The 26,048-nt window shown below is 34.5% G+C and overlaps 1 protein-coding gene and 1 non-coding gene across 3 annotated transcripts; one reads left to right on the forward strand and one right to left on the reverse strand.

Annotated features, from left to right (window-relative positions):
• The first annotated feature begins 9,556 nt into the window (after positions 1-9,556).
• LOC128283337 (small nucleolar RNA R71) lies at positions 9,557-9,663 on the forward strand. Its single transcript, XR_008273679.1, has one exon. It is a non-coding gene; the product is annotated as a small nucleolar RNA R71 (small nucleolar RNA).
• An 11,567-nt stretch (positions 9,664-21,230) lies between these two features.
• On the reverse strand, positions 21,231-25,164 carry LOC108487521 (peptidyl-prolyl cis-trans isomerase CYP40-like). 2 transcript variants are annotated; one of them, XM_053019643.1, is made up of 9 exons: positions 24,574-25,164; positions 23,597-24,130; positions 23,427-23,514; positions 23,259-23,311; positions 22,893-22,997; positions 22,648-22,723; positions 22,277-22,314; positions 22,039-22,161; positions 21,231-21,953 (listed from the first exon to the last, which is right to left on the reverse strand). In XM_053019643.1, exons 1-8 carry the CDS (start codon positions 24,742-24,744, stop codon positions 22,108-22,110), a joined length of 1,119 nt encoding a protein of 372 aa, XP_052875603.1. In that variant the 5' UTR covers positions 24,745-25,164; the 3' UTR covers positions 21,231-21,953; positions 22,039-22,107. The 2 variants fall into 2 exon arrangements, with proteins under 2 accessions (XP_052875603.1, XP_017647368.1); XM_017791879.2 differs by having other exon boundaries at positions 23,627-24,130; positions 24,574-25,163.
• Between the last annotated feature and the right edge of the window lie 884 nt (positions 25,165-26,048).

The following is a 26,048-nucleotide window of genomic DNA, read 5'->3' on the forward strand; positions in this document are numbered from 1 at the left end:
GTTTATCAAATAAAAAATATGTATATCTTACGGTTTATCAAATATCCTCACACTTAAGCATTTGCTTGTCCTCAAGCAAAATCCTCAACTCACAATTAAAATAAGTTCTTCTCAACTTATAATTCTTGCTAATAATGTTCGAAATAATCCACAAGTAATCATATGTTAAGGGCTTAACTATAAGAACATTAAATTTTCAAACAATCTAAATCAAGCATTTTAATCATAAAATTATAGGTATCCCCCTTTATCTAAGTAATCACCTTTAATTCCAAATCGACAAGGTTGACATCTTCACCATTGATTCACTCAAATCACCCAAAGTGTTTAGGGTTTAATAATTAAGCACTCAATAGTCAAACATGGAAAGTTATTACCATAGGCTTGCATGAAAATCAAACCTCCACCACTATAACGAAATGATACACAAATCAAAAGGTTTTTAACAGGGTTGTAATGGGGCTTAGGTTAAAGGTGTGGATAAAGGCTGAAAAAGATGGTTAAAATCGAGATTAATTTAACTAAATTACCAAATTTAGAAGAGTGAGGCGAAGTGCTGAATTGCAAGAGAGTGCCAGAATTTGGACTATCTAAAGCAAAAAATGTGAGCTTCTTTTTCATAAAATAACAACTTTAACTCATCTAAGCTCTTTAGAACAATATGTAACTGTATGAATATAAATATACGTTTTTTTTTTAAGAATAAGAATAAATAATGGAACATACATAATAAGAATTAATTCAGCAACTGGAATGAACGAAAAAGAAATAAATAACTAATCAAATTAAATCTCAATAAAAAAAGAAGTCAATAAAAAGGGAAAAATTCTTAATGAATCAAAAAGGGTTAAGTTATGGGTTAATATTAAGGGAAGAATTCAAGAAATAATAGTTAAGGCTCAAAGGGGTTCACTAGGGGTCAATTATGTGGGTAGGCTTTTTATGGGGTAGATGGGTTAAAACCTAGGTGCCTTTATCATTTTCGCATATCAAATTAAAGGTGTGGTCTCGACATGTATAATAAATGCAAGTTCTAGAATAACAAATCAATGTTGACACACTCATAACCAATAAAATCAGTAAGCAAGAAAGATATATGATCTAAAAGGCTTAAAATCTCACGAAAATTATGGGTATTTGATGTCAATCCTGTAAATTCAAAACTTCAATATAATACCTCAATTTAGGGAAACAACCTAGCAATTTTATTTCTCAAAAATCAACTCATCATGCTTGATTCCTTAATTTCTTAAAGTTTAAACAATTAATGCACAATTACCTATGGTTTAATTCAAAACATATCAATAAAAATCATAGATCAATCAGAATTTACTCTAATAATGATATGAGAAAATTATTTAAGAACAAGATAAGATAAAAAATTCAGTGATTTCTAATAATCACATAAATATCCTCCCCACACTTAAGGTGTGCATTGTTTTCAATGTACAGAGATAGATAATAGCAATATAAGCATAAGATTAGAAGAGAGGGAGAGAATAGAAACTGCCCTGAATTTGAATGTAATCCTTGGAAGAGTGGAAACAGGTTTAGAAGCATTGAAAGTGATGTGTATATGACATGTAGATAGAGGTGAAGGTGGTGGTAGAGGTTTGGTTCCACAATCACAGTGCCTAGCGAAGAGGTTATCGTGGTGGTCGATGTCGTGGTGGCTATGGTCGTGGTCGAGCAGGACATGGTAGTCATGGATGATTGTATGTATATGCCTTAGTAGTACCCATCGACTGAACCTTTTGAAACTACGATGCTATTGATAATATTTAAGGGATTTATATGTATATGGTTATTAGGATTAGTAATAATGAAATAACTATATTTAAGGGATTTATATGTATATGGTTATTAGGATTTATATGTATATGCCATTGATAATATTTGTAAGTAATGGATAATGAAAGTGCAAAAGAAATGTCAAAATAAAAATAAAAGAAAAAGAAAAGTAATTTAAAAATTAGATGGACTTAATAGTCCCTGTCGATAGTTGGATCGTGAGGTGGTTGTGCTGGAGGCGATATGTGAAAATGTTAGCAGATTTTTTGTAGTGTCGCCTCGATGTTGTCGAATTGCTGAGCGCAATACTGCTCAAAGCGATAAAGATGATCAAAAACTTCAGATATTGAAGCAGTCGCATGAACTGGTTGGTGACTCGGTAGTGGCTGTGAAGGTGGGTCCTCCTGAAATGCAGGGATATCATCAGGAATATCCTCGGCGTCATCCTCATCGGTAGCTCGTGCAAGTCGATACTGAGAAGGGTCGAACCCACGATGATGCTCAATCATTCACATGTGGAGCATACATTGGATGCTCTATGGGGACATCTGACCAATGGGAGTGAGCGATGAAGACTACGCCACTGTATTCAGGAGCCCGAAGTAGCGCGCTAGACGAGTTACATATAGGCCTAAGCTGATGACTTCCTTCCGGTGTCGCTCGGTTTGATGGCGAAAGGCAAGGGAAATTAAGTTGGCGAGGTCAAAAATGTGCCACTGCCTCATGCTCCACACGAAGTATGCATCGTGAGTGTTTACTACACCAGTTCTCTCTCGTCTCCCTATTAAGGTGTGTGCCAAAAGAGCATGGAGATATCACAAAGCTGGAGCTAGCGCCGATGCCTTGGAACAACTGGGGTCATAGATGCCTGTAGCAGGCATCATGACATTCCAACAGGATGAAGGTGTATAGTGGATATGGCGGTGGAGGTGAGGAAATTTTTCGGCCTCTATGAACTCGTTCGTATATAGTCCCAAAGCGACGCCAAATTCTGGGACACTCAACTGTCGTACTAGACCGCCAAGTCGGAATTGGACTGTTCTTGGGTCGTCATGCTCCGCCATAACTATTTGCATGTGAAATTTCAAGCATAATTCCAAAGTGAACTCTAGGTACATCGGCTTGACGATGTCAAAGAATCAGTCCCATGGAGCGGTGGCTAAGAGGGCTCGAACCGAATCAGCTAGATGGACCTGCTCTAGTACGGTCCAATCAATGCAACGGCTCACACTTAGGGGTCGGGCCTGTAGTATCTGGAGTAATTCCTCTTGGGGTCCCGGTGGAAATTAAAGGAATGGGTGTCGTATCTCAGCGGTAGGGCCAGAGGAAGATGTCGCTCTTTTTCATTTTTCAAGGCAGGAACCACAGTTTTCTTGCCTTTTGGGTTTGTCATGATATTTACAAATATGAGTTTAATCATCAAAATAATCCCTAAATCAAGAAGTCACCTTAATAGTCCAAAATACTAACTTGCTCGTAAGATAATTATGAACGAATATTCAAGCATTTCAAAACCAAATGGTAATACTGCATATGAAACAAAGAGCCAAAGAAATAGAAACTAACTAATGAATCACTCAATATAAGTTACTGCGAATCTTATTTAAAACAAATGGTCCTAATATCTATATAATATATTCCTACGTTCGATTTGAAACAATGAAAAGGAAGGAACCTTAAAAATATTAAAGCAAGAGTAGTAGTAATTATAAAAATACAGTCATATAGAACATGAAATAAAGATTTACTAATGAACTAAGAAAATTAATATTAAAATAGTAAAACAGAGCTAAGGATGCAAGAAAGAAAATCGAGAGTGGTGGTCAGCGATGGGGTGCGGTGGTGCGTGGCGGCGTGTGCGAGGTGGTCGAAGGTGGATGGGGAAGAAATGAGAAGAATAGAATAGAAAGGGAAAGAGAAGAGAAAGAAAAGTGGAAAAGAAAGGATGAGGGTGAAGAAAATTGAGGAGTAGTGGGGAGAAAAAGGGAGAAGGAGAAGGGAGTTTGTGGGTGAAGGGAAAAGGTTTAAATGGTGAAAAGGGGGGAAAGGGGAAAGAAAGATGAAGAAAAAGAAAGGAGGAAAAAGGGTAGCTGGAGGAAGAAGATGATGAATAGTAAATAGGATAGGGAAAAAGTTAGGGTTAAGGGTAATTTAAAAGGGGCCATGGTTGTGTAAGCCCCATTTTGGGCTACACGGCCATGGCCCATGCCCGTGTGTCTGGGTTGTGTGGTTCGTAGTCGTGTGCACGTTCATTCGCTTCTCCCACGTCCGTGCTGGATTCTCCATGCCCATGTTCATGGTTTATGCTTATGAATTGATGTTTCAAGTCAGTATCGCAAACTGCCGATGGACACGCCCTTGTCTCTAGATCACACGGCCACATCGCATGGCCATGTGGTGCTCCCTTTGTTTCTCCCACGCCCGTGTCCCATCCAACACGCCCGCGTCTATTAGTTAGGATTATGCATGACCCTTAAGCACGGCTGTGGCTTTCATCCGTGTTCTATCCTGACTTCATTTATTATTTTGATTTTTGGGCAAGTCCTCACACGGCCTTACATACGCCTGTGTATCAGGCCATGTGACTCCCACGGCCAACTTGTACGATCGTGGTGTTTTATCGTAGGTCGTGTCTCTGCTAAATTTTTGTGAAAATTAAGGTGCAGTTTTACCACAGTCTAGGACACGTCTGTGTCCCTTAACCGTGGGCTTCACACGGCCGTATCGCATGGCCGTGGCTCCCTTGTCACAACCCGTGTACCTCTATTTTGGGAAAAATGTAAGTCCTGTTTCAGTACGGCCTTGGCCACGCCCGTGGGTCCAGGCCATGTTCAATACTATTAATCATCTCATTAAAGTGCTCAAGGTCTACACGGTTCCAAGCATGCCCGTGTCTCCATCCCATGGGTGTCACACGGCCTAGGACATGCCCATGGGTCCAGGCCGTGTTCGCCCCTGTCAAATGCCATAATTACCTACAGTTGAACTATGAACAGTTAAAGAAAAAGTAAACCCTATTTAGTGAGGTTAGTGCTTGGGTTGCCTCCCAAAAAGTGCTTATTTAAAGTCTAAGCTCGACTTTACCTTGTGACATATTTAGGCAGGTTCGTGGAGCCGTAGCTCCTCTCTATTATCCTTAAAATCCTCACTATTATAAAGTTTAAGACGATTTCCATTGACCTTGAAGGTGCCGTGAGTTGGATGACTTACCTCTACTATGCCATATGGAAAAATAGTTTGGACGATGAATGGACCTAACCATCGTGATTTTACCTTCCCAGGAAATAATTTGAGCCTTGAGTTGTATAGCAAGACAAGATCTCCAGCTTCAAATTGCTTGTGTTGCTTTAAACGAGCATCATGGCGACGTTTCGTGGCTTCCTTGTATAGGCATGAATTCTCATATGCATTAGTTCGTCACTCACCTAACTCGTTCAACTGCATCAACCTGTTTTCACCTACAAGTTTGAGATCAAAGTTTAGAAACTTTATGGCCCAGACTGCCTTATGTTCTAACTCAAACAGTAGATGACAACTTTTTCCATAAACAAGTTTGTAAGGGGATGTTCCTATGGGGGTTTTAAAAGCAGTTCTATAAGCCTAAATCATCATCTACTTTCATCGTCCAATCCTTCCTGTTTGATTCTACTGTCTTTTCTAGGATACTTTTAAGTTCTCGGTTGGCTACTTCGACTTGTCCACTAGTTTGAGGATGGTAAGGTGTAGCTGTTCTATGGTGAACTCCGTATTTCTTAAGGGTCTTATCAAATTGGGCATTACAAAAATGAGTACCTCTATCACTGATAATTTCTCTAGGTGTTCCAAATCAAGAGAAGAGTTTCTTAAGGAATCGTACTACCACTCTAACATCATTAGTAGGTAAAGCTTGGGCTTCCACCCATTTGGACATATAATCGATGGCTACTAAGATGTATTTATTCCCAAATGAACTAGGGAATGAACTCATAAATTCGATACCCCAAACGTCAAATATTTCACATGAAAGCATGTACGTTTGGGGCATTTCGTCATGTTTAGAGATATTACCTGTTCGTTGGAATTTATCGCATTAGCAACATACCTGTTGGCGTCTTTGAATAGTGTATGCCAATAAAAACCTGATTCGAGTGTTTTATGTGCGGTCTTATTTCCACTGTAATGTCCTCCAGTCGGTCTTGAGTGGAAATACTCTAATATTTTAAATGCTTCTGACCTTGTAACGCATCTCCTAATGACTTGATCTACACATATACGGAAAAGAAAAAGGTCTTCCCAAAAGTAGTTTTTCACATCAGTAAAGAATCGCTTCTTTTGCTGATGTGTCAACCCTTTTTGGATAACGTTAGCGGCTAAAAAATTCGCAATGTCTGCAAACCAAGGTACTTCAGAATAAGATATAGCAAAGAATTGTTCTTCAGGAAATGAATCATTTATTTCAACTTCATCTAGCTCTTTGGTACTTGATTTTTCAAGCCTGGAAAGATGATTAGCCGCGAGATTTTCAGCTCCTTTCTTATCCTGAATCTCTAAGTCAAATTCCTGCAATAACAGAATCCATCGAATGAGTCGAGGTCTTGCATCAGTCTTAGTTAAAAGGTAGCGAAGAGCAGAATGGTCAGTATAAACAACAACTCTAGACAATATTAGATATGACCTAAATTTATCGAATGCAAAAACCACAGCTAGCAGCTCTTTCTCCATGGTGGTGTAGTTTTCTTGTGCGGCTGTCAAAGTTTTGCTAGCATAATAGATAGGTTGAAAATTCTTGTCTCTTTGCTGTCAAAACTGCACCTACTACAAAATCACTCGCATCGCATATTAGTTCGAAAGGTAAATTCCAATCAGGTGTGATTATAATTGGAGCATTAATCAATTTATCCTTTAAAGTATTAAACGCTTCTAAACATTCCTGATCGACATTAAAGGGCACATCTTTTTCTAGTAATTTAGTCAAAGGCTTAGCTATTTTAGAAAAGTCTTTAATAAATTTTCTATAAAACCCAGTATGTTCTAAAAAGCTTCTAATAGCCTTAACCGAATTAGGGGGAGGTAGCTTTTCAATGGTTTTAATTTTAGATTTATCAACATCAACCCCTTTACTAGAGATTTTATGTCCTAACACAATACCTTCTTGAACCATAAAGTGACATTTTTCCCAATTAAGTACAAGGTTCGTTTCCTCACATTTTATTAGAACTCGTTCTAAATTTTTAGGGCAAAGATGGAAAGAGTTACTGAATACTGAGAAGTCATCCATAAATACCTCCATGATGTCTTCTACGAATTCGTCAAAAATGGCCATCATGTAGCGCTAAAAAGTAGTAGGAGCATTGCATAATCCAAAAGGCATTCTACGATAAGCAAACGTATCGTATGGACATATAAATTTCGTATTTACTTGATCTTCAAGAGCTATTGGGATTTGAAAATAACCAGAGAGTCCGTCTAAAAAGCAGTAGTACATGTGCCATGATAATCTTTCCAACATTTGGTCAATGAATGGCAGGGGGAAGTGATCTTTTCATGTGGCATCATTCAGCTTCCTATAGTCAATGCAAACTCTCCAACCTGTGACTGTCCTTGTTGGGATTAATTTATTCTCCTCATTGGCTACAACAGTCATGCCACTTTTCTTAGGAACAACTTGTACTGGACTTACCCAATAACTATCAGAAATAGAATAAATAATTCCAACATCTAGGAGTTTAATTACCTCAGCTTTAACAACTTCTTTCATGTTAGGGTTCAGTCGTCTTTGAGCTTGCACACATGGCTTATATTCATCTTCCATTAAAATTTTTTGGGTGCAAAAAGAAGGGCTGATCCCTTTAATGTCAGAAATTTTCCAAGCTATGGCCCTTTTATGCTCTATTAATACTTAGAGTAATTCATCTTTCTCATTGGTTTACAAGTTAGAAGTAATAATCACTGGTAATGTAGATTTATTTCCAAGGAATGCGTATTCCAAGTGATTTGGCAATTGTTTAAGTTTCAATTTAGGAGGTTCTTCAATAGAGGGTTTTTGCTTAATTTCATCGTTTGCCTTAATACCCTCATATTCTGTTTGTCTTGGGAAGGGCTTATTAGAATTTAGTTCAGCTTTTATCTTACCTATCTCAAAATGATCATCATCTACCTCCTCTCCTTGAGTAAGACACAGTTCCAACGTATCCTTATGTACGATTTCCAGAAAAGAATCTTGAGTAGCATGATCAATAGAGTCAATAAAATAACATGAATCATCCTGTTCCCTAGAAAATCTCATGGCATCATAAATTTTAAAAAAATCTCTTCGTCACCTACTTTAAGCACAAGTTTACCATCACCCACATCAATAATAGCCCTAGCGGTGGCTAAAAATGGATGACCTAAGATTAAAGGCACTTCAACATCTTCATCCATGTCAAGCACAATGAAATCAACAGGGAATATAAATTTATCTACTTTTATAAGTACATCCTCTATAATACCCCTAGGATATTTAACAGATCTATCAGCTAGTTGAATACTCATCCTAGTGGGTTTAGGTTCCCCAAAACCAAGTTGTTTAAATATTTTATACGGCATCAGATTAATGCTAGCGCCTAAATCAGCTAGTGCCTTATCAACATTCAAACTACCAATTAAGTAGGGAATAGTAAAGCTTCCTGGATCTTTCAGTTTGGTTGGCAGTTTATCTGGAGTATGGCCGAGCACTTCTCGTTAAGTTCCACTGTAGATAAGTCTTCAAACTTCCTTTTATTTGTTAGCGCTCTTCTTTAAAAAATTTTCATATGTAGGCATATGCGATATAGCTTCAACAAAAGGTAAGTTAATATGCAGTTGTTTAAAAAGTTCAAGAAATTTACCAAATTGTGCATCCATGCGGTCTTTCTTCAACTTTGCTGGATATGGGATTGGTGGTTTGTATTCCTTTGGCATTGGATTGTCATTGTTTTCGAGTTTTCCCTCCTCTACTTCAGTTTTGTCAGCTTCTTGTGGTGGCTTCTTTTCAAATCCGGCTAACAATTTCCCACTCCTTAATGTAACTACTTTCACATGTTCTTTTGGATTGGGTTCAGTGTTACTAGGAATACTTCCTAGTGGTCTCTCTGAAATCATCTTAGCCAACTGTCTAATTCGATTCTCGAGCCCTTGAACTGATGCTTGCTGATTTTTAAGTGTAGTTTCAGTGTTCTAAAAATGAGTTTCCGTTACTGAAATAAATTTTGTCATCATCTCCTCAAGTTTCGGCTTTTTCTTTTGCTGGTAAGGTTGTTGTTGGAAGCCTGGAGGGGATTGTGGTCTCTGATTCCCTTGGCCTCCCCATGAGAAATTTGGGTGGTTCCTCCAACTTGTATTGTAAGTATTACTATAAGGATTATTTTGATGTCGAGGATTATTACCCATATAATTCATTTGTTCATTCTCCATTTTATGGCCATAGGGTGGGTATTCTAAATTTTTTGTTCCACCTCCACTTGCATCACACTGCATTACTGGATGAACCTATGAAGAACCAAGTAAACCATCAATTTTTCTATTCAAAAGTTCTACCTGATTAGAGAGCATACTAACCGAATCGACGTTAAACACGCTGGCCGCTTTCGTCGGCTTTGCCCTCATGACTTTCCACTGATAATTATTCAATGACATCTCTTCTACAAATTCATAGGCCTCTTCAGGTGTCTTATTATTAATAGTCCCACCAGCAGCTGCGTCAATCATCTGTGTAGTCGAAGGATTTAGGCTGTTGTGAAAAGTTTGAACCTGTAGCCAAAGTGGTAAACCATGGTGAGGGCACCTTCTCAATAGATCCTTGTATCCCTCCCATGCATCATAGAGTGTTTCTAAATTCATCTGCACAAAAGAAGAAATATCATTCCTTAGTTTAGTTGTTTTAACCGGCGGGAAATATTTAAGCAAAAACTTTTCGGTCATTTGTTCCCAAGCAGTGATTGATCCTCGTGGTAACGAGTTCAACCACTGTTTAGCCTTATTCCTCAATAAAAAGGTAAATAACCGAAGGCGAATGGCATCATTAGAAATGCCATTGATCTTAAAGGTGTCGCATAATTCCAGAAAGTTTGCTAAATGAGTGTTTAGATCCTCATCCTGTAAACCATCAAACTGAGCAAACTGTTGTATCATTTGAATCGTGTTAGGTTTCAGTTCAAAATTATTTACAGCAATAGCAGGTCTAACTATACTCGATTCAACTCCTGTTAAACTAGGTTTAGCATAATCATACATAGTACGAGGAGAAGGATTCGGATTTATTGGGTCTGCAATAGCCATAGGAGGTAACTGATTATTTTGATTATCAGCTATCTCCTCGGTTGTGGTTCGAATATCGTTCTCTTGTCCTTCCTCTATGTATCGTAGGCTTCGCCTTATTTCTCTTCGATTTCTGCGAGCTGTGCTTTCGATCTCACTATTAAAAAGTAGAGGTCCTGACGGGTTTCTTCTAGTCATAAACTATAAAAACCTCCCAGAAGTAAATAAAAGAAAATTTAGTGATATAAACAAAATTAAAATTAAGTTAAATTACAATAAAATAAATGGCTAAAGTAATAAAAATTAAGCGTTCTTAATATTTTAATCCTCGGCATCGACGCCAAAAACTTGATGGTCGTGTAACTAACTAAAAATTTGACTTAAGTCAAGCACACCTATCGAACAGTAGTATAGTTGTGGTGAGACCGAAAATATCGTATCCACGAGGACTAAAAGTACTAGTAATTACTATGTTTTTATTATCTAGCCTAAGAATTAAAGTGTGTTTTTAAACTAAACTAATTTTCTAATTTAACTAAGATTATAACAGAGATGAAAGTTGGAAAATACTTTAGAAAAAACTAATGGGGAAGACAATACCCAAGAAAGAATCCACCTAGACTTCACTTATTATCTTTGACTTAGATGATTTATTCACTTGACTTATTCCGTAGAAATCCATGATTTATGTTATTATCCCTTTTTAGACTAAAACCAACTGACTCTAGGTTGATTAATTGAAATCTCTTTCTAATTAAAACCCCTATTGTCGCATTAACTCGATCTATGGATTCCCTTATTAGATTTGACTCTAATCCGGCAGATTTATGCCGTCCTATCTCTAGGAGTGCATTCAACTCTGCTTAATTATGGATGATCTACTCTTAAACAGAGAGTTTTTCTCCACTGATTAAGCACATCAAAACCTGAATTAATACCCTGGAATATTAAAACAAGAATTTAGAACTCACAATTAAGAATAAGAATAAGTCTTTATCATATAATTCAAATAGTAATAAAATTCATCATAGGGTTCATCTCCCTTATGTATTTAGGGAGTTTAGTTCATAATAATAATAGAAGACATCTCAAAGTTTGAAAAACAACAAAACATAAAGAATACACAAAGAACTTCTACGAAATTGGATGGAAATCTTCAGTCTTGATGTAGATCTTGGCTCCGAGGTGATTCCGATGGCTATTCACGAGTATTTTCTGCCTCCAACTCTATGTGTCCCCCCTCATCCTCTTCTAAGGTGTTTATATAGGCTTCAAAATGGTTCAAAACTCTCAAAAGTGCCTTTTTCTGAATAGAACTAGGTTTGGGCTCCAGGGACACGACTGTGTGCCACGCCCGTGTGAAGGTGCTCAGACCGTGTGCAATACTGAGTTGGTTCTTAGTCGATAAGGCGTGTAGTCTACCCGTGTGTCACACACGGGCGTGTGGATTACCCGTGTGGAAGTGCTTAGGCTGTGTGCAACACTGATTTAGGCCCAATTTATCCGTTTTTGGCCCGTTTCTTGCTCTTTTTGCTATCCTAAGCTCTCATGAGTATAAAACATGAAATTAAAGGATTAGGAGCATCGAATTCAATAAAACCAAGGAAAAATCATCCATAAATATGTCAAGATGGGGTAAAAATATGTATATCTTATGATTTATTTGTATATGCAGTATGATTTATGTTAAATATTTAATTAGTAATAATATATATACGAATATGACTTATGTTTTATATGGTCGTGAAATATTCTGGTTTGTCCAGTAATGCCTCTTAACCCTAGTTTGGTGACGGATATGGGTTAAAATGTTACATTTAGTTGGTATCAGAGCTACGATTTAGTCGGTTCTAGGACTAACGTAGCGCATGTTAGTCTAGCTATACATGCCATATTTATAAATTACAATAGTGTGATGATTCCTGACAATTAAAATGTGTTTTCGTATAGTAAATGGATCCCGACTGAGCCATAGCAGATGACGTAGAAAGTAATGCGCCAGCTCTTGCTCAAGGGGCAGTGCCGACTGATTCTAGGCCGATTATGAGTAACCACGAGGGAGAGGCTAAGCAAGCCTTCTTCCAGATGATGAATGAGTGGTTCACTCAATATATTACTACTAATTCAACTGCTCAAGAACCTCCACCCCCGCCTAATCCTCCTCAGATACCTATAATACCTCAAGTTATTGATCCGATGAGATTAAATAAGCCCCAAGTTGATAAAATAAAAAAAACGGGGCTGAATAATTCAGAGCCACTGTTAATGATGATGCTGACTGATCTGAATCCTTTGTAAAAAAATGGCGTCATTCAATGGGTAAGGATCCGTACATTGACTCGATTAGTAGGCCAGATCCACGCCCTTTTGCTTAAAACGGGGAATGTGCGCGCTTGGTCCTCCACATTTGCACAAGTCTTCGATTGCGCCTTATGCATCTTACTTCGTTTTTTTTGAATTGGACTCTGTAATTTGTGTGTATATGCAATTTGGTCCGTGCTTCAATGCTGTGTTTTGGGATCTGGATTATTTCCAGCTTTAGTCCCTTGGCCTTTACGCGCATTACGCATTAGTTCTCTGTTTAATTTCCAGAATTTGTAAATTATCCCTTTTATTATGATTTTATTTCAATTAAGGTTTTTCATCATTTTTTAAATTCATTTCACATACATTTTTAATTCTTGCTTAATTATTTTTATATTTTGAGCTCCTTTGATAATTGTATTTTGTTTTAAAGTCATTATTGTACAATTTTTTTATATCATATCATTTTAACATTTTGTATAATATTTTATATAAATTTTTTGTACATTATTATTTATATATATGTAATTCATGATAAAATTAATTTTATTCCATGTATATTATTAATCTTATATTATTTTATACATATAATTTCTTTTAAATTTATTCCTATATTTTATTATATATCTTTGTTGTTTATAGAAAAATCCTACATATCTCATGTATTTTTAAATTATTATTATATATGCATGTACATATATTGGTACATATGTTTGACCTATATATATTATTAAATTCACGTATTTTATACATATAGTTTTTCTTTGTGTACATAATTATATATATATATTTAAAATCATTACATATATAATTTATAGCAAAATTAATTTAATTTTATAACTATTAATTTCATGCTATTTTTACAAATAATTGTTCCCAAATCAATTTATATACATATACATTTTGTAAATCCATTATGTGTATAATTTAGTTCTTAGGTTTATATCTTATTATGTGTTTTACTATCCATTCATATTTTATATATTATTTAAATTCTCTTTTATTGGGTGAATTGTTATTTTAAACAAATGTTTTTTTTACATTTTGCATGTTATTTAATTCAAATGTCTTAATTCTACAATATTCATTTTAATGATTGTAAATATCTCTAGTTTTTATACAAATTATTTCAAATTCATCAACTCATCAATTCATCTATTATATATTATGCATTCACTAATTTATTACTATTTTGAAATTGTCTTATACCACATTGACTTCTAATTTCCATCTTATTTTGTACATGTTTTGGGGATTGTTTTATATTGTGCCATATTTATTGTTGTTGTATATTATTTATTCATTGTTTTATTTGTTATATCAATTGTTGTCCATTCATGATTAAGAATTTGGTTACATTTTACTTAGAATAGTTGTACTTAATTGTTGGACTTATTAATTATGGTTTATTGTACTTTATGTGTGCATATTATCTCAGGTTTATTAATCCTTTTTTATACAAATGTTTTGTTACAATACATTAAATATTCCACCATATTTTAAAACGAATAAATGTGTTTTGAGCTAATTTTCCTTATTATGCAAAAATTTTAAAATTAGGCAATATCCAATATTTGGGAATTTGGGAAATCGTGCCCTACCGTGCTAGGTATGATTTTTTCATTGGACTAAATATTTGGATATCCTTTTATAATTTTAATGCATGAGTTTTTAAAAGTCAAAAATCAATCGTATTTTTGAAGGTATAAAGGATCGTGTCCAATCGTGCTGGATATGATGCTGCATATCTTTGAAACGAGAGAATTTTGACGACTGATTTGAACTACCCAAACATTTTAAAAAAAAAAACCATACTTTGAAAGATCTTTTTTAAAATCTTTTATATAAGGATAGCATTGAATCAATATGGTACCAATTTTTGGGCGTAATGAGGGTGCCAACCCTTCATCATGCGTAACCGACTCTCGAACCCATTTTTTTAATTTTACGTGAACCAAAATTGTTTTAAGTAAAGCAAAACATTTTAGTAGGTGACCCAATTACACTTAAACAAAGAGATTGGTGACGACTCCACATTTTGGTTTTAAAACGTCGATTTCTGTTTTTTCTTTCAAATGAAAAATGGTTTCGACACCCAGATTTTTAGCGTGATTTCAAGGAGATGTTCAGTCCTGTTGTCAAACCTACTACGATTCGAACCATATTATCTGTTGCTGTCTCTAAGGGCTGGCAACTTCATCAAGTTGATGTTACTAATGCCCTTTTAAATAGAGATCTCACTAGCGAGGTGTTTATGCAGCAACCTCTAGGATATGTTCAATATGGTCCCTATAGTAAGCACTTGGTGTGTCGTCTGACTAAAGCTTTATATGGACTACATCCAGCTCCTCGTGCCTGGTTCGATAAATTGAAATTCTTCATTTTTTCTGCTAGGTTTGTCTTATCTAAATCTGATGGTTCTTTATTAGTTCGTGTTACACCTGCCTCCACTTTATATGTCTTGGTATATGTGGACGATATTGTTGTTACTGAAAGTCTATCATATAGCATTGATATCTTTGTTCAACAATTACATAGTGAATTTTATCTTAAAGACATGGATGACCTCCATTACTTTCTCGGTTTTGAAGTTACACGGTCCTCCACTGGATGTATCCATTTATATCAGCGCAAATATATTCGAGAACTCCTTGACAGAAGTGGCTTGGTTAATGCAAAAAGTGTTCACACACCAATGATCAGTTCATCTGTTTTATCAAAGGATGAAGAAGATTGTTTAAGTGATCCTACTGAATATAGGAGTCTTGCTGGTGCTTTACAATATATAGTATTAACTCGACCTAATATTGCCTATGCCATAAATCGAGTTTGCCAATTCATGTATGCTCCAACTACTGTGCATCTGGTTGCGTTAAAATGAATTTTACAGTATTTACATGGCACTATTGATTTTGGGCTAGTTTTTCGTCCATCTAATAGTCTGTCCTTAGTGGGTTATGCCGATGCCAACTGGGGATTTGATGTTGACGATCGTCGGTCAACGACAGGGTATTGTGTGTACTTTGGACATACACCAGTCTCATGGTCATCCAAAAAGCAACAAGTAGTGTCTCGATCTACTACAGAGGTTGAGTACCGGAGTTTGGATGCCGTTACCAGTGATGTTACTTGGTTACTTTCATTGCTACAAAACCTACACCTGTGTTCTGCTGATCTACTTACTATTTGGTGTGACAATTCTAATGTCGTTGCTGTCGCAGCCAATCATGTTCTTCACTCTAAATTCAAACATGTTGAGCTCAACCTCTTCTTTGTTCACAAAAAAGTTGCTAATAGATCACTTGTTGTTGGTGAGGTTCTAGCTTGTGATTAGGTGGCTGACGTGTAATACCCTGAAAATTTTTACAGTAAGATATTATCCTTGATATAGAAAAATAAGGAAATAAAGTGACAAAAAGGGAAATTTTGAGTTATGTAAATATTGAGAAGTATATTATGATATATTAATTTAAGAAAAGACTAAATTATAAAAGTGAGAAAAGTTTTGTTGCACAAGAGTAAATACTCAAAATTTGAGGGGTTAAAGTGTAAATATAAAAAATTTGAAGGACCAATAGTGTAAATATTTTAAGAGTGGAATGATCTAGAAACTAAGGAAAATGGATGAATTAGGACCAAATTGAATAGGTGAAGAACTATGAAGGACTAAATTGTAATTTTACCAAATTAAATGATGACTCAAGGATGAAATTTTAAAAGATAATAAAGGGCAAAATGGTCAATTGGAAGAGAGAGAAATATAGAAAATAATGATGATGTTGATGATATTTTATGATTATTTAATTAGATATATATTATTTTAATGAGATATTTTATTATTTTATTATTATTTTTTATTAATTATTTAGTATAAAAGGAAGGAAAGATGAAGAATTTTCATCATTTTTCCATGCATGCAACCAACGTTAGAAGAGAAGGAAAAGAAAGAAATTTTCTTTTCTTTACAATTTGGTCCTTCTACCAAAAATTCACCATTTTCACCTAGAAATCAAAAGAATTTTCATAGCTACTAAAAGAGAAAAATGTTAAGGAGACCATGGGGAGTTAGAATATCAAGTTGGATTCAAGAAATAGAAGCTGGAGGAGAGAGAAAATCAAGTTAAAGATTAGTATCAATAGAATAAGGTAAGTATATCAAGATTTCAATATGTTTTTAAGTTTGTTATTATTGACAAAGTATGGAAATAATGTTATAGTAGAGTTTTCTTACATAAGGTCCTATGTTCTAACATGGTAAATAACATGGTAATTAATATCTTGTACTAAAACAGTTTTGGACAGCAGCAGTAGTCTAAATTTGAAAAATCATCAAAATTGTAGAAATTTAATTATAGGATGAATAAAATATGAAATTAAATCTTATTAAGTCTAGTTTCTTATAGAATAAATGATGTAAGTAATAGAATTGTAAATCATGAGATATGATGAATTTTGTGAGATAAGGTCAGAATGATTTCGGGTTCCCCTGTTCTGACTTTGTAAAATCATAACAAATTGGATAAAAATAATTAGGGGCTTAAATTTATATTTTTAGAATTCTTAATGAGTCTATTTCCAATAGAAACAAACAGGAACATCATTCAAATTTTTTACGAGGAGATAATTAATTTTTAGCGAAGAAGGGCCAGAACTATCAGACAGTAGAACAGGGGTAACTTTAAAGAATAAACCGTACTTATTGGATAAACTAAAAATTCTTAAAATTTTATGGTAAGAAGATATATGAGTCTAGTTTCAGGAAAAATTAGCGGATCTTAATTTGGAGTTCTATAGCTCCAGATATAAATAATTTAGTGACTATGACGCAGATAGACAGCTTGAATATTCATAAAAGTAAATAATAAAAATTATGGATAATGTTACTTACAAGTGTGTTATCTATATTAAGGATGTGGAATGGAGAGGAGGAGGAGGAAAAATATGTATGAATATTCATCTAGCATGGCTAATTTGTATATTTTAGGCTCAGGGACTAAATTGAATAAAAGTAAAACTTTATGGGCAATTTTGTAAAAATGACAGAAATGACCAAATTGCATGAAATGGATTATTTTATTATTTAAATTACAAAAGTGAATGAAATTATTAATTTAGTTCAAGATCGAGGGAAAACATGTTTTAGGGATTAAATTGAAAAGTGTTGAAATTATGAAAAATTCTGATATTTTATAGAATTCATGGACTGTTATCAATATGTATGAGAATAATAGCTAGAAATAAGGATTAAATTGTAAGAATTTTATTTTCCTGACCCTAAGGATGAAACCGTCATTAATTAAAAGTTTAGGGGAAAAATAGTAATTTTGCCTAGAGCATTAATTAAATGCATTAGAATATGAAATGAATGAAAATGATGATCAAATTTATTTATAAAGATCCGGACGACCCAAATATGAGACTTAATCATGGAAAAGAAAAGATATCAGATTAATGAAATTTTAAACACAAACAAGCAAGGAGGTAAGTTCGTATAACTTGAATTATATTCTTAAATGCTTGAAATGTATGTTTTTGATATGAATATGATTTGAATGTTCATTGTATGAAAATTGATGAAACATTAACATATTTGATAAAAAGGGAAAGAAATCCCGGTTGAATGAAAGGAAAATTCGATGGATCCTTGAAAAGGAATTGACGGTAAAAAGGATCTAGCCCGGATGGGTGATCCTATCCTGATATAGCCCTCCCGAAGAATACGTGTAAATGGATTTAGCCCGGACGGGTAATCCGAATTAGGGTCTGAATTTAGCCTAGGCTGGTAATTCAGATCCAAGCTCATTAGAGTAATTGTCGTTGCAGGGGATTTAGCCTGGATTGGTAATCCCGACAATACTCTATGAGTTTATATTACAGGGGATTTAGCCTAGACTGGTAATTCCACTGTAAGGATGAGGTTCGCGGGAGTGTGCTCTCTGATATGAAATGTGTAAGACCATGGTTGAAAGATACCATGGCAACCTGATATGAAATGTGTAAGGCCATGGTTGAAAGATACCATGGAAACCTGATATGAAATGTGTAAGACCATGGTTGAAAGATACCATGGCAACGTGATATGAAATGAATAAGACCATGGTTGAAAGATACCATGGCAGCGTGACATGAAATGAATAAGACCATGGTTGAAAGATACCACGGCAACATGACATAAAATGAGTAAGACCATAGTTGAAAGACACTATGGCATCATGTCAAAGATAAATAAGACCGTGGATGGGAGACGCGATGACATCTATTGAACAATTGATATTCAGGTAATATGTATCAGATGATGAATGGTTATATGAAATGGTTGTGTGAAATGTTTACAAGAACTGGTCATATGGAAATATATGTACAAAATAGTTGTATGAAATAATTATGAAGATAGATAGAAATAAGTATAAGTACATGGAATATAATTTATGTTAAGATATAAGCTATTACCGGAATAAATATACATAAAATATATGGAAATGATGGAGCATGAAATATTGATATAATGAAATGAATGATATATGCTTATGAAGAAACGGTAAGAGCATGATATGTTTCATGACATGTACATATATGATTATCTTTGATATGCTGATACAAGGAAATTATGTAAGTTGAGACTATTATTAAACTCAAGTGCGATATGTCGAGAAAATAGATATATCAATGTTGAATTTATATGAGATATGTGCAAGTATACTAACAATGTTGCTGTTTGATGCTTATACAAGTGTCAAACTGTTGATTGAATGGTAATATATTTATTTATATGATGCATTGAATCGGTAAGTATTTAAATTTTTTTTAGTGATCTGTAAATGGTAGTAATGCTCCGAAACCCTGTTCTAGCAGCGGATACGGGTTAGGGGTGTTACATGACGTCCTCACCAAACCCCTATCTGTTTCATCCTTTGTGTGTTTTCGCAATTTTCTTCAAATTTTACCTGTAGAGAAGTTGGGAGAATGTTAGGAGTCTAAGGAAGGCCTTCTGTTAGTCATCTGTTAGTCTATTAGTCTATTATACTCAAGTTGTTATGCAGTTGCTGAATTGTTAGCAACAATTACTCATACAACACTTATAAATACTTGTAATTGTACAGATTCAAGATATAACAACAATCAATTCAATTTCTCAATTCAATTTCTAAATTACTTTTCAATCTTACTTGAGATATTAACACATAATTTTGTTTTTCACCCATTTTGTAATTGTAGATTATGACAAATTTTAGGAAATATTATTATTTTAACATATTTGTAATATTAATGAGTAAATTATACTAGTAGTCACTTAACTATTAGTCTGTTTCTATTTTCGCCAACCAGTGTGTAAAGATTCTATTTTAGTTAATAACATTATCAAGTATTGTCATTTGATATTTTAGTCACTCCTCCATAAAATCATAAAAGAAATGTTAACATGACTTTTTATTGACATAATAATAAATTTAGTCTGCTAATATTTATAAATTCTATCAATTTAGTCCTAATTTTGAAAAATTCAACAAAATTGACTCTCAACTTTACACATTCTATCACTTCAGTCCTCATTTTAAAAAAATAAAATACTTTTAAAAATAGAAAATTATCTAAAAAATTCGATAAAAACACCTAAAAATATTAAATATGTATATAAATTTTAAAGGGTAAACTATAAAGTAGTCACTTTTGTTTGCCTCAGATTACATTTTAGTCACTTTTGTTTGAAATGTTAGATTTTAGTCACGTTATCGTTTTGTTACGAAGTGATCACTCTACTGTTAAACTTCATTACCTCCCTAACAGCAGTCCAAATAGGTTTTAAATGCCAACTTGGATGTTCAGTTGCTGGGATGAAAATAGGTTTTTAATTAAATAAATTTAATTTGGACTGCCACATAGGACATCCAGTTGGCATTTAAAATCCATTTGGACTGTCACGTAGAATCGCAGTTAGGGAGATAACAGAGTTTAATAGTAGGATGGTCACTTCGTAACAAAACAATAACATAAGTGACTAAAATGTAACATTTTAAACATAATGACTAAAAAGTAATACGAGGCAAACAAAAATGACTATTTTTATAGTTTACCCATTTTAAAAACCATATTTTGACTAATAAACAAATCAACACCTGAGAACAATAGTTTTCTTCTTGTCTTGTGTAATTTTTTATGATGATAAGCTCTACTGGAGTTGATTTTGCAAACTGCTTCTTAGTATTAGCATCTTTAGATTTTCACCTCCTTTAAATTTTTGTGCTGTACTATTGTTTTTTTCATTGATGAATAAATGGCTTTTGAAGCTTTTCTTACTAATTTTCATTGAAGCTTTTTTATTTTTACCTTTTTTTATTAACGGAAACATACTAATTTAAATATAAAATAATTCAATATAAAATTTAGTTTTTTATTATTTAAATTCTTTTAATAAAATTAAAATTTATTTTTAAATATGACGACTTTTATTATCAAATAAATTTTAAGCCAATTTTTTAATAAAATTAAAATTCTTATTTATAAATATAATAAACCTTATAAGTAATAGCAAATATTTAAACTGATAAATTCAAGAATATAATGAAGAGGAAAGACTATATTAGTCAGTTCAAAATTTTCTCTAGATTTGTGCTTTTTATCATTATTATGTTCTTCATCAATCTATCTATCTATTTATATTCAATTGTGAAATTACTAAAAATCCTCTCATACTTTTACTTTTTATATACTAAATCAATAAAAATTAATTATGAGATTTTAACCTAAAACTGTAACTTTACCATTTCTAATTAAAAATCAATTAATTATTATTTAAAATTTTAAAATATATATTTTTTCGTATGCCATGAATCTAATATTACATAGAATAGGTATAGATCATAGATAAAATATAAAAATAATTAGTAACAGAAAATGTAATTAGATTAGAACTCTAAATCTGATTAACTACAACGAAAGACTGCCTACCGGTTCGACTGGGAAGTTGAGTCCGAAATTTTTTTATTCCTTGTGATTACAATGACACATGAGACAAATTCTTCAACCGTAAAATCTGGACTTGCAGCCACTGATAGCCACAAACAGCGTTTCAAAAGAGATGTGTATTGCAGGAGGATGCTAGTGCTGTCACTAGGAGCCATGTTTGAAGAGAAATATAATGCAGATATCGCCCTCCAAATAGGGCTCCATCAACTGCCTCATTTACAATGGAAATTCTCCATTGCTTGATGCTGTTGGGAATGGTTGACTTTAATATCACTGAGAGTTCCGGCTAAGGAACGCTTAGGCTTGCTTCACAAATTGGGACCTTTAGAGGCCTTTTCTTACTAGTAACTTTATGCGTCAAATAAATGTAAAATCGGTTTCAAGCTTTGCTCGATTGTGTGGTTCAGTATGGTCTACGTCAATCAAATATAAGGTTGTCCTGTGTCTGTAAGAAGAAAGTTCAAACCAGCTCAAAACATGTAAAGAACAATCCAGTTTCTACTAGGAATAAAATGCCAATCCGCTTGATTAGGAATGAAAGAATAGGAATGAAAGAAAGTAACATTCCCAATTAATATTCATCCAAGTTTGAGTATGTCCTAAACAGATATCCTGCAACTTTTTGCTGATGCTGAAGCCTGCCCATTGGAATAAAACCAGTAAGACATTAGGATATAAAAGCATGCTCCAGTCCATGGGAAAAGTTGGAACAAGAATTCATACCTGATTTTCCTCCCAACCAAACAGTAATCAGCAGAACTAGTAAGGATTTACATGGTTTTGGCTAAGAATCTACTGAAACATTCTAGAGTATGCTTGTTTCTCTCGGTCTCTTCGATCAGCAATCTGCAGTAGGTTTACAAATTCAATCACCTCATGAGATGAAATCAAAGGTACGTGCAGGGATGAAAGTATCAAATATTTGACAAGTTTCACAAAGGAAACAGTGATGATAATTTACCTTCTTCTTTGCAGCTGCAAGCTCTTTTTTTATTCCACCTGAAGGGTCGAAAACACGGTATGAGATGAAAATCATCGCGGAGTTCTACTAGAAGTATATAATTGTATGGTTTTGCCAAACTAATACCAAGGGTAATAGCAACAATTTATTGAGGGATGAGATACTCTAGGCTGTAGATCCATACTGGAGTAATGGTCCGTAAGCAATTTTACCATGGCAATGATACCAATTACATTAACAAAATATTACCTCCTTCCAAGCCTCAAAACAGTAAAAAGGGAGCTAGGAGTCGAGGGGCTTAAAAGTGAATTATGCTGGACAAATGTGTTAAATGAAGACTGCTATTTTGCAAGAAACAATATTGCACTGACCATCATTTGGCTCCAAGTCCAATGCCTTTTTAAAGCTCTCAATTGCGGCATCTATGTCATTAAGTGCCATATGTGCCTGACATTGATGAAAAATTGAAAAGCATTTTGAGAGACAAAGCATCTTAGGAAAAGTGGAGTTTAACCATTCAATAGTTTGGACAATTGTGTGTAACTGCAATAGCATGCAATGCCAAAGAATGAATGAACAAGGCTTTGAATGTCATTCAGATAGTAAGCACTGAGACCTGGCCTTGTCGAAAAAAAGCTTTCACATTATCTTCACCATCACGAATTGCAAAGTCCGCATCCAACAATGCTCCTTTTAAGTCTCCGAGTTTCAACTTGCAGGCCTGAGGCAAACAACACAGACTGCGCTTTTATTAAAGAAAACAAACATCAATAAAGTGGAAACTATATGTATGATTGTCATCCAATATTTGAGGAACTCCACACTGCCACATACTTTCAGTCCAACATTACAGAGCAGATTCAACAAATGAGAATCTGAAACACGACAAAGAATATTGAAATGATCTAAAGTTTTCATTTTAGATGCCAAGACCTATGAATTATCTATGAGCTAACATTTTCAAGGATTTCAGAGATCTTACGGAACAATTTGTAAATATCTGTGACCTGGTCTTCCGCAAAGTCGAGCTCTTCCCTGTGCAAAGACAAATAGGAAATGAAGAATTTTTCTTTAAAAAAAAACAACCCAAGGATTCATGGCAATCACAATATAAATCACGATCGTCAAATAAAGAAACTAAATTATGCACCTGCATCAATGCCCTTCAGCTCCCAGCAAACATCCAAGTAGCGCAAAGCCTTGCAATATTTTCTAAGAGCAATCTTATAATCTTGTTTCTATAAGAGGCAAAACCATTCATTATAATGAATATTGTACCATGTTTAGTCTAGGAAAAAGGTTAAAAAAAGAGAACTATACCACAGATAACCATATAATCATATTGAATACCTTGAATTGCTCATTCCCAAAAGCTTTGATAGAGTCTACTGCCTTCATCCACCAAGATATTTCATCCGGTTTGTTGTCGACATCAGCTGGCCAATCAGGATAAATATCACCATCCTTGAAAAAGTTGGATATTCCATCATCCACTCCCTCAGGAATTTCTCCACAATCTGCAATTACAACCTCTTGAGTGGGGTAATTAGTACCATCCTCACCAGCAACGTGTTCGATGGAACGAACAACACCCATTCCTTTTATAACCTTCCCAAAAACCACATGTTTTCCATCGAGATGAGAGGTTCTATTAGTGGTAATAAAGAATTGAGATCCATTGGTGTTAGGCCCCATATTAGACATTGATAACATTCCTTTTCGTTCATGCTTTAAGTCAAAGTTTTCATCTTCAAATTTCAAGCCATAAATGGATTCTCCCCCAGTTCCATCACCAGCTGATATATCCCCACCTTGTATCATAAAACCCCTGATAATTCGATGAAATCGGACACCCTGTATATTAATATTGCACTATAATTAGGAATAATTAGGAAACAAAGAAAGAATAGCAGTATAATTTACAGCCTTCCTAGTATAAACATTCATCTTAACATTCCCATTGCAGCTACACATATATTGTTTTTGAATATGCAGTATTACATCACATAATACACAATATGCAAACACAAAAACATGTAAGCTCTACCAAATAACCATTCATTAAGATCAAACACTGCAGACACTTTAAATTTCATTGTATAAACACAAAAAGCAAAAAGGGTTTTACTTCACTCAAACTAAAGATCGTTAACGCTTTAACATTCCATGAAGAAGAAGAAGAAGAATAAAAAGAGTAAATACCAATCAAGACATACTTCCATGCATTTACACGTCTATTTGTGTGTGTGTGTGTGTGTGTGTGTGTGTGTGCATATAAGAAAGGGAAAGAAAAGAACCTTGTAATGCAGGGGAACAGAAGTATTAGGTCCAATGCCTTTCTCACCAGTACACAAAGCCCTGAAATTTTCAGCAGTTTTAGGGACAACATCCTTGTATAACTCCACTATCAACCTCCCTTCTACTTCTCCTCCTATACTTATGTCCAAATAACATCTGGGGTTCACCATTTTCGCCCAAAAAGAAAACCCAAAACAAGCCGAAACCCGCTTCTCCTTTTGAACTCAGAAAAAAAAAGGAATGAAAGAAAGAAAAGGGCTGTTGTGGGTTAGTTGATGTTATGGTTAGAGGGTTTGAGGGTTATTTAGGGTGGGACAGTAACATTGGTTTTCAAGCTTTGTCCTTTTAGTGTAGGTTAAGGGAGAGGATACAGATGTTGGGGCCGTCACAAAGTTGGCTTTTCGTACCGTACAATAGTGTCTGTCTTACCTTAACAGAGCCCCGCCTGTCCGCTGATTTTCCGGATATTATTATTATTGTCAAGATTCTCAGTACATTGTAATTTATTGACAGTTGAATAGCAAAGAAACGATTGAAATTCGCAAAGACTATGCATGCCTATGGACTCGCGATAAGAATGGGCAGTAAAAGAAGACAAAAAAGGATTACAAGTAATTTTAATAATTTGGTTAAATTCTGGTCAATTAAACATTTTCTTTTTGTTACATCGCTATCCAACTTCTTTTTTTTAATTTGAAAATATCACATCAACCTGATACTCTTTCGACGCCGGTAACGATGGAGAAAGTTACAAATGACACGGTTCCGTTGAAGGCACCAAAAATTGATGGGTTGAATGTCCTATTTTTCCAATAAAAATTATCTGTCACCGAGATGGTTCGATTGGTGTTTTGTGGACATCCTGTTGAACACAACCTTAATAAGACTTTGTTGGTCCTTATGCCGCTTATTACTGCTCCAAGTCAAGTTAGCTTCATAGTGGGGAGGAGTATCATAGACAACATTCTAGTTGCACAAGAAGCTCTTCACACAATGCGTACTTGCAAAAATCTAAGAAAGGGTGGATGATAATTAAGGTTGACTTGAAAAAGACTTATGATAAAATTCATAGGAAGCTTTCTTCAATTTGTTTCTATAAGGAAGCTTTATTCAGTTTGCTGCTTTGGGAATGGATTATATTAAATTTGGATAACAAGTGAGGAGCTTCGCTTTCGAGTATTAGCTTGGAGTTATGTTTTTGGCTATCTTTGTTGGTTCCTTTGGAGAACAAGGAATTTAGTGGTTTTTGGCGAAGACTCCTTTAATTCAGGACAGGTCATCGAATCGGCGTGTAGGTGGGCCTCATATTGTTTTTGCAGGCTTGTTGTTTCGAATAATTTGTAGTCAAGAGATGGCAGAGCTAATCCTTGGAAGAAGCCTGTTGTAGGATGGATAAAGTTGAATGTGGATGGCGCCATGCTGCCTAGTTCTGCTCATGGTTTTGCTGCTGGTGTTTTTAGAGATGCAAATGGGC

This window comes from Gossypium arboreum, chromosome 10, assembly GCF_025698485.1.
Source record: "Gossypium arboreum isolate Shixiya-1 chromosome 10, ASM2569848v2, whole genome shotgun sequence".
In the NCBI taxonomy this organism is placed as follows: Eukaryota; Viridiplantae; Streptophyta; class Magnoliopsida; order Malvales; family Malvaceae; genus Gossypium; species Gossypium arboreum.